Source organism: Montipora capricornis, chromosome 10 (genome assembly GCF_036669925.1).
Source record: "Montipora capricornis isolate CH-2021 chromosome 10, ASM3666992v2, whole genome shotgun sequence".
NCBI lineage: Eukaryota > Metazoa > Cnidaria > Anthozoa > Scleractinia > Acroporidae > Montipora > Montipora capricornis.
Window position 1 is genome coordinate 44,431,264 of NC_090892.1, and position 10,000 is coordinate 44,441,263.

At 37.7% G+C, this 10,000-nt stretch overlaps 1 protein-coding gene across 1 annotated transcript in view; it reads right to left on the reverse strand.

Moving 5' to 3' along the window:
• LOC138019278 (enhancer of mRNA-decapping protein 4-like) overlaps positions 1–10,000 on the reverse strand; it is a 38,081-nt gene that overhangs the window by 18,051 nt on the left and 10,030 nt on the right. Inside the window, exons 6-12 of the mRNA XM_068866009.1 lie at positions 7,201–7,300; positions 6,708–6,891; positions 6,013–6,184; positions 5,605–5,718; positions 3,444–3,625; positions 1,194–1,289; positions 56–85 (exon numbers count right to left, since the gene is read on the reverse strand). Coding sequence (XP_068722110.1) covers positions 56–85; positions 1,194–1,289; positions 3,444–3,625; positions 5,605–5,718; positions 6,013–6,184; positions 6,708–6,891; positions 7,201–7,300 — 878 coding nt within the window. The remainder of the gene's footprint in view (positions 1–55; positions 86–1,193; positions 1,290–3,443; positions 3,626–5,604; positions 5,719–6,012; positions 6,185–6,707; positions 6,892–7,200; positions 7,301–10,000) is intronic.

Consider the following 10,000-nt stretch of genomic DNA (forward strand, 5'->3'; position numbering starts at 1 on the left):
ATAACTGCCCTCCACTTTTATCTGATAAACAGTTGTATAAGAAAAACTGACTTACCTTGACCCTGGAATATCTGGAGATGTAAATCTGTTGAAAGGGTAGTGTACAGTACAAAAATGGTTACTGGTTTATCAACAGTACAATTTCAGATGAAAGCATAATGAAGACCAGTAGATGTCCAAATCTTTCAAAGCAAGACAACTTAAAGGAGCTATGTCACATCCTTTTAGGGTGCTTAGGGGAAATCTTTAGTTAATCACGAGTCTAAAACTTGTAAATGGTAATGTGGAATTCCTTTATTAATAAAATTATCGTTATGCCACAAACAAGATGATTCTAACAAAAAACGACCTTTATCCAGGCGATGTGCCATAAACTTTAGGCTGACTTTTTTCAAGATTACCCAGATGCAATCCGTTTCAATCTTGTCCATTTGTGTCCACCCAAGCTTCTCTTTCCTTTTGCTGTATTTCTTTTATGATGTTCAACAGTTTTAACTGGTTACTGCAATGTTTCATTCTACTTTTTGGGCATTTTGGGTGTCATAATTACATCATTTTGCATGACATAGCCCCTTTAATGCCTATGACAAACAGTCAGCATTGCTACAATGTACCAGTAATCTTTGATGAATGTTTGAAATGGACAACCACTCTCAAATTTAAACAACACATGTTTCAATCATTCAACAATCATCATCAGTTGTGAAGATACAGTTGTGATCTGAACATTATTTATGATGGTAATGATGTGTGAATTACCTTGTCTGCTTTTATCAAAATCTTTGTTGACCTTTTTAACACTTAATATTTTGCCACCCTGGTTTAGTTGTTTTATTGCTTGTACATGTTTGCACATCGTCAATCACATATGCACTTTCCTAAAGCTTTCCAACAGACTATTGAAGGAACTATGTTTGAGGTTTACACATTTACATGGTGCAGCAATATCACACCAAACAGTAATCAAAGTAAACTTAATAAATTATGAAGAGAATCATGTCTGAGCCCTTCATTTAATAGCCCCTTTTTCACACATTCCCTTTTACTGGACATCTATAGCTAATCTAACCCCATCAAGAAATAAGGATTACATTAGTTGGGAAAAAGAATATTTGCAAAGAGGCTATTGAGCAGCATTTAAGATTTAGTGTAAATACAACAGAAACCCAACGTATTTAAAGCATGAAAATTACCTTACTGTCTGCAGACACGACCATGTAACGGTACACCACACTTTGATCTCTCTATTGAAATCTGCTCCGGTGATTAAAAACCTCCACATGGGAAGACTAAAAAAAGAAACATCATCCACAGAGTTGATAACCCTTCTTCTCTCTCCACAAAGGGAACCATCGTGTTCTATATTGAGTGAAAGAGCTCAAAACTAAACCGGCGTACATGTTCTTATCGGCCGCTGTTGTAAATTTCGGATTTCGGCCCACAAGTAGAGCAGTTTGTTTTCGTTTTGTAACCATTCAGCTGTGAACAGTTTAATTTAATTTTCAAATTAAGGAAATATGTTGTCTGCAAAGTACACAATTCAACGATCAATTTGACTTATAACTTATGGCCGTATCTTGCACAATAAAAATTCTACACGTGAAACAACTTTCACATGCAAGGGAGTTTGATTCCCCATTACATGTTTCACACTGAAAAGTCTGAAAACGCTTTGGCAATTTTTTACATGGCACTGATTTTGTTATGGCTGTCCTCTGTGAGTATTTTTTTTCCAGTAGAAGTGGCCGGCTTGGCGTAATGCCTCTGAAAAGGCTCGTGGTGTACAACGCAACCTAAGCAAAAACAGCCACAAGTCAATCGGACTTTGCCAAGTGCTGGGACATGTAGATGTAGTAGATGTAGATGAATTGTATTGTATATTCCTATTAAAATTACGGTTGTTCAAAAATTACAGCAGAACTTTCCAATGTGTGCAATTTCTATTATTGTATTATTGTTAACTAGATAAGTTGAATTGCAGTACTTTCAAACAAAAAAAAAATACAACTACTGTTGGGTATTTTGGAATTCTGATATAAATCTGCAAACTATGTATTACATTGACTGTTTCGTTGGCACTTAGCAATAGCTTTTAATAGTTTTATGTTGCATTTAAATTTTCTTTGTGGCTTTGGGTTTTTGCTGTCCTATATATCACCAGAAACCCATAAGGGTTGAAACGTGTAACGCACGTTCACAGCTTCCGAATATTCAGTGCGAACTGATTGGTTGAATGTTTCATTGTTAAGTACCATATTTGGAAACCCCTCGCTCTTGTTGTTCCAAATATGGTACTTAGCAAATCGAATATTCAGAAGCTTGTTTCCAAGCACACAAGGGGCCGTTACACGTTTCAACCCTTATGGGTTTCTGATATTACATAAATAATAATGCAAAAAATAATCAGCCTTATAGCAGTAGCATGGGAAGGAAAAATCCACGGATGGAGTGCGCAACGATTTACCACAACTCAGAGAGCTGTGAAGTTGACTTGACTAGACTTGAGAATAGTAGTATTTGCTGAGGTTTCTTGAGTTGAAAAACAAACACTCGCTGGCACATGGCAACATAAATACATGTAAGGTAAAGCAAGGACCAAGGTAACTGAATTTGATTCTTTCTTTGCGTCAATGTATTTAAACGAGCTTTCTGGGTTTCCGTTTGCACGCACCGTAACAACACAATGCAAAGAGCACATTTGAAAAATAAGCATAAGCTTCAATAACTTATTAACTACATAAACAAATATCTTTTTTATTGATGTTCAAAATTGGACATTTGCAGAACATTATGTGAAGAGGAAAACTACTGAGTGTTATTTAATACAACAGAATGCATATCTTTGGTGCTGGTGCGAATTGAGCTTTGAAAGAAAGATTTGAAATAAAAAAATTATCGTAATCAAGTGTGTTTTATGTTAATTTTTTCTTTGCACATTGGGTGATTATTTAGAACTTTCAAGAGGTTTTGAAAATGCAAGTTTCAAAAGACTGGAAATTCTTGGGATGGGGGGGGGGGGAAAGCAAAAAAAAAAAGGAAAGGAACTTTATTTAAGTGTCTAGTCTAGTTAAGGACACTGTAAACTGAAATGAACAATGAAAGTAAATCAAGTAAAATGTCGGTTTTTGAGGAGAGGGGAAACCGGAGTACCCGGAGGAAACCTCTCGGTGCAGAGTAGAGAACCAACAAACTAAACCCACATATGACGCCGAGTCTGGGAATTGAACCCGGGCCACACTGGTGGGAGGCGAGTGCTCTCACCACTGTGCCATCCCCATGAAACAGAGATTTCACATGGGTGGGAGGGGAATGGATATTTTCTGCAACCACACATTAAAGTCAAGCCTTGAAAAAATAGTTTCCATTACTTTCTGCAGCAGTTAATAACAAATTAATGCACTTCTAACTGGCCATAACTACATAGGGTACTTGATCCCACTTACTCTTTATCTTGGCAGGTTTGGTTATCAGTGAACATCATGCAGGACAATGGTAAGCCACCATGAGGTTGAAATTCATGCATACAATCAACATTCTCAGACAACTGCCAGAACTTGATGTGACCATCCTCACTTGCTGTTGCTAATACTGACCCATCAGGAGATAACGCTCCCTCTGTGATTGGCTAAAACAAAATTGCAAAACCAGTGCTTTCAGTAAGTTTTGCAGTAGGTGGCTGGGAAGGAAAAGTAGACGGTTGTGGAATCCCGAGCACCGAAGGCGTGAGCCTGTAAGGAGGTCTGGGGGCATGCTCACCCAGAAAATTTTGAAATCTACAAGCTTACCAGCATTTGCCAAAAGGTGTTTCCCTCTAGAAGGCAATGGAAATTAGGCAATAAAACACTACAACTATAGTCATTAAGAAAAAAAGAAATTGCTGGTTTATTAGTATTTAAATAAGGTTTTTAGGCAGAATGTCACATAAATTGAGCACTAACCCCTAAATACTCGATGTACGCGATTTTTGTTACGTTTCTTTGAATAAGGAGCAATTTTTTTTTTGAAAAAAAAACCTCCATGATTCGGAATCTAGTGAAGAAAGTAACGCGATTTTATTTTCGTGATAGAGAACAGTGAAAAAACAACTACACAGCAAAACTTTCAAATGGTCGTGCAAAGTAGGTGATGGCATGGGCCAAAGTACCCGGCGGTCTATCGCCGGTAGCCGCCTTCTATTGAAACCTCTGAACAACATTACAAAGGTACCTTCCATTGTATGAGAATTCAATTTTGTTGCTCTTTGGACAACAGGAAACTGGAGCGAATCCAAGAAAGAGCCTTGAGAACAATTTATAATTATAGGAAATCTGGAACGTATGACAAGTTACTTAAGTTGACAAAGTTACCCACGTTAAAGAACAGGCGACTACAAGACATTGCTATTCTTATGTATAAAGTAAAGAATGAACTTTGTCCTTCATACATTAAAGAAATATTCCAAGACAATAACATCAATCGCTATAGCTTTAGAAATTTAGATTTTGTAATACCAACATTCAATAGACCTTTTTACTAATACGGCCACCACTTTGATTTCTATTGTTTTGAATAGCCATTATGGGATGCCCAGGGGGCAAATACATATTAATTTGCCCCCTGGGCATCCCATAATGTCTTTCGAACCAATAGAAATCAAAATGGCTGCCGTATCGGTAAAAAGGTCTATTGACCGAATGCAAAAATGGCCACCAACACATTATTCTTTTGCCTTTGTGTTAATTAGCCCAACTAGCCTCGTTCAGGCTAGAATTTGGGCTGTAAAACGAGGCTAGTTAGGCTAATTAACACAAAGACAAAAGAATAATTTGTTGGCGGCGATTTTTGCATTCGGTCAATACCGTGACGTATGGAAAGCATAGCTTACAATGTCTGAATCCACTTCTCTGGTCAAAATTAGATAAGAAAGTCAGGAATTCGGAATTTTTAAATACGTTTAAAGCTAAAATCAGAAAATTAGATCTAGCAGGGATGATGGAAGATAATAAAAAAAATGTACACTATGCAGTAGTTAAATAAGAATCCTAAAAAGTGGGAATTATGGGATCTAGGATTTTATTCATGGATTGAAAATAGTGGCCTGGGAGGGGATTAGTCTTCAACCTTTGGTTTTAAGGAAGCAGGGGTTTATGGGATACTGATATGTCAAGATATTTTTAGGGAACTAGTTTAATTTAAAAAACAGTGAATTTTAAGGCTTATTACTAATACCGGTAATTAGTATTTTGGATTTGATTAAATATTTCTTCTTAACTTTTAATTCAATGGTAGTTAGGTGTTCCCAATTAGTTTATGTATATGTAAGCTAGATCTACCTAACACATTAATAAAGTTGATTGATTGATTGAGCATAGGTGAGACATCGGTGCTAGGGTGCTTCATTTAAGAATCCTTCTCTCAGAGAGAGTGTGTAGGATGTTTTCATGTTCCCATAGTTTATCATGCAAGTTAGGAAAAAAGAGGCCCAGGCTTTATCATGTTTTCTGAGAAGAACTGAAGTCCATGTGGATTTCAATTCACGACCTTCCACACAGTCCTTCAGCACTCTTGAAGACTTTAGCGTAAACTGAGCCAAATTAAACCTATTCCATCCTTCAAAAATTTTACCTTTGTATGTCCATCTTTGATTTCTAAATATCCATCTGCTTGTCTAACATCATCAATAGAGACTACTGATCGTCCACATGATTCAACCAAAGAATCAATGTCAATTACCTCCACCTGTTCAAAAACAAGAGAATAGGAACAATGTAAGATACTCGGAAAATATTCCCAAGTGAAAATCATTTCAGACTCATGATCTTATAAGAGACTTCAAGGTCTCAACAACGATGGCCCCATCTTCAACTCTCTTGCCAAGAAGATCTTTATGGACACCTGTTAGGACCTGTGTACTGTGTATTTATAATTAGGATCTTTGCAACATCTTTAACAGGACAAGTCATTGAAGACAATGTGATCGATAGAATGTCATACCTGTAAGTAGCGTTATAAAGAATCCAGCAACATTTGTACCTGGGTACCATGTGTAATGGCCAAGGGACGACCTTCTTCAGTCAATGCTTCTGCACAAACTTCACCATCTTGGACATGCTCTTCAACATCTGGCATATATGGTGTCCAAACTAATCTATGGTGCTCACAAAGAGCGTCAGTAGTGCGTTGAATGTGAAGTTTTACAGAGTATCTTGGAAATATGTTAGGGTCTATCAATCAGAAATGCAACACCACTGGGTAGTTTTTTGTCTTCATTTCTTAACCCATTCACACCTTAACTGCCCCAAATTGCTGTGTAAAATCACCTGGCATAAGCCAGAATAAAATCTATAAGACTCTGCACTCTCAGGTGGGGAAGGGTTAATCACAAGCACATGCAAATTTACACCTATTGACAAACAAAAGGTTCCCAGTATAATGGCAGCCCAAATTTCAAACAATAAAGCTATTATCCGAAAAAAAGTGTACATTACACACAGACAACTGGCTTGAGACAAGCTCAAGATAGCCTTATATGATGGCGGTTATGTTAACGTTACCAAAATTATCCATACAAAAGATATCCAAAACACATTTAATACTGTACATTGTACATGTAGCTTAACACCCCCTATCCCCGCCCTTTTAACCCCCTAATTAAACAATAATGGTAAAGACAGTCTTTGTTCAATGGCTGAACTTAACACAATTGACCTGTAACCCATAAAGGATACTCAAGTTTGCCATTTTCCTCATGGATGACCCAAACGTAAACATTACCACCTTCATCAACACAGGCTAAGGTGTTGGAATCTTTGTGTGAAAATGCTAACTCGCTAACCATGCCAACAAATCCTTTGATTAGAGTCCTGGATGCAGTCTCAGGGTCTAAGAGCCTTACCACATAACCTTGATGACCTGAAATACAAAATAATCAATGTATTATAATGCACTTTATTGCCAAAATGAAAATGTTACAGAAACACAGTACTCCACTCTTACAGAAAAGTGTTTTTATCATATTCAAAAGAGTAACAAGGTCAGCTTCATTGTGTAGGTTGTATTCTTCAGTTGACTGTTGGCCAGCAGTATGCAAAAGCAAACTGATCATCATTTAGGGTAGCCATTGTTCATTTTCACAAATGTTATGTGGATTTGAAATGAACAAGTATAACTACTGTTTCAGTTTACTTTAGAGAATACAAGTTTGTTCCATGAACATGATACCTCTGAGGGCATATGCAATACATTTGCTGCTCACAGCTATAAGACATCCTCTGTAATACTTCAGTTCCCAGTCATATTTCACCATAGAATTGAACTTTATCTATCAAAAAAAGATCAGTAAAAGAAAAGGGATCAACAATTGGAAGACATGCAAATTAAAATTATGACTAATAAATCAATTCAACTTTTCCTATGGATTTCAAAACTAAACATGAAGTGACCTGAGTTTTAAGCCTTGTTTTCCAAAAGACACCTGTTTATTTTAACTGGAATTTTCCTATTTAATGGTCCACCATTACTAACTTTAAAATCTTCAACGAGCTGGATCAAGGAGAAAATGATGTCAAAGTCTCACTAGTTTAAGAATGCAATGCGTGTGTATGTGGCTGAATTAATACGCAGCCAGGAAGTTTCAGTCATTCAGACTTTTAACTTGTGTTTTGCATGTAAGCTGCATTTACACCCATAAATTTTAAGCTAGTGAGTAAATCAATTTTCCCTAGATCCAACCCCTGAAGTCTAGGAAGTGAGTTTTGAACATGAGTAATGGCGGACTGTGAAATCCATAAATCAAAGCTCAAACTTTTGCCAGTCATGTGTTAAGAAAACACACCTTCAAAATCTGAAGAAAAAAGGAAGTGATTTTTTGATCAAAGTACATGCAGCACTTAAAGTATCGCATGCTGACAAGCTGCAAGAATTACCATAGATCCAGTGACTGAGTAAAAAGAGTCAGTCACTATGAATCAGTATAAGGCTTAGAATCAATGATGATGATGATGATGATGATGATGATAACCCCAGAGTGAGTGGTAGAAAATGAAGGTTTGAAAGTGCTGTGGGATTTCAATGTACAGTGTGATAGGATGGTTGAAGCTCGAAGACCAGACATTGTCTTTGTTGATAAGCAGGCAATGGAGGCCAAGATCATTGACATGGTCATTCCAGGAGATCCGCATGTAAAAGATAAAGAAGTGGAGAAAATAGTGAAGAACGAACGTCTTAGGCAAGAAACAAGAAAGTTATTGAGGCTGAAGAAAGTGACAGTAGTGCCAGTTGTTATCGGAGCATTGGGGCTGTATCTGATGTTTGACAAACACATGGAAAAGCTTGGCATTATACCATCAGACTTGAAGTGATTCAGAAAACTGCTCTGTTGGGAATGGCAAGACTTCTAAGAAACGTTTTGTCCCTTTAGGGAATCAGGAGAGGACTCCCTTGGCACCTTGAGGAACTAGTTGTTACTCACTCTCAAGGAAAGTAATTCACCAGGGGCCGGTTCCTGAAAGGTGTAATAACCCTATTCCAGGAATAAATGTGCCTGGAATGAGGTACATTTATCCCATGCAGGAATAGAGTTATTACACCTTTCAGGAACCCGGCCCAGGCCAAGAGCACCTTTTAGGCCTGAGATTTTATATAATAATCCTCCATTATTATTATTATTATTATTATTATCATTATTGTAACAATCAATAATTATTTATTACTGTGCAAATCTGAAAACTGTGAACATTTTGATTTGATTGTGACATTTCCATTGTGTAGCAACCAATCAAAAGCAACATGAAACCACAAATTAATTAATACTGGTTGTGGGGCTACTACATATGTACGTGGTGTAAGCCTCGCACAAAACAAGAGCGCACACAACGTCCCGAGAGCCATCTCAAAACTTTTGTTTAGGCCTAATAAGAATACAGAAAGTATCCTAAACCAGGGCTCAAAGTTTGCGACCAGCTGGTCGCACATGCGACTAGATTTTTAATTGTGCACCTAAAAAATCATGTGTGGTCGCACCTGCGTGCCTAAAAATCCTAGAGTTTAGTGCGACTGATTGAGCTCATCCCCACTCAACTCTAGATCTGCTTTCTTGCCTGACCATCCCTATGTGCTTCAACTAGTCAGACACGAATCAGAAGCTTGAAATAATAAATTCAATCATGGGTATGACACAATCAGGATCCAAAGAATAAAGTTACATCATTTTCCTTGCATCAGCGTGTCTTATTTGTCGTTTTCCCCTGTGGTTTCTCCGAACTCGTAGCTCAATGTCTACATTCCATCCCAGCCCCTTTCGGTTTTGCAAAGACTCCACTGACACGTGCGAGTGAAAGCCGCCTTTAAAGCACGTGCTTCTCTGCAATCGAGTTCACCAGTTCGATGTGAAAGGTCAAGCCAGGGCCAAGAATGTCAAAACAACCTGGGTTAAGAAACTTTTTTTCTTCAAGGTAAGAACGATTTTAAAACAATGAACTATATCCCAGTTAAATCAAAGCGCAGTCAACAATGTAATTTAATCCCGTACGAAACGCTCATTTGCATAACTATAAATTGTTATTGAACAGCCGGCCGCCGCCTTCTTCTTCAGCTTCGAACTCCTCCAAAACTTCATCAGCGTCTAGCTCCATTGATGTTACTTTAGTCTACGATAAAGAAGACGAGCCAGCGACAAAAAAAGGATAGTATACAATTTCCAAACAGCATGGTTAAAGGAATTCGAATGGCTTGAATGGGATTCGGAAAAAGAATTAATGCGCTGCCAATACTGTAAAGCCTTCCCAACGCATGCATCTTCATCCTTAGTCAATGGATGCAACAATTTTAAACACGAGACCCTTACTAAGCACTCGAAGAGTAAGAGTCATGTTTATTGCAGGGATTGTTATTTGACCCGTAGCGGTAAATCCAAAGCAGTTACACAGCATGAACCACTTCTGGAAGTTTTGGCCAGACAGGAAACGGCTCAGCGGGCGGAACTCCAAAGAGAGCTTGAAATTAAATTCAATGTTGCTTATAC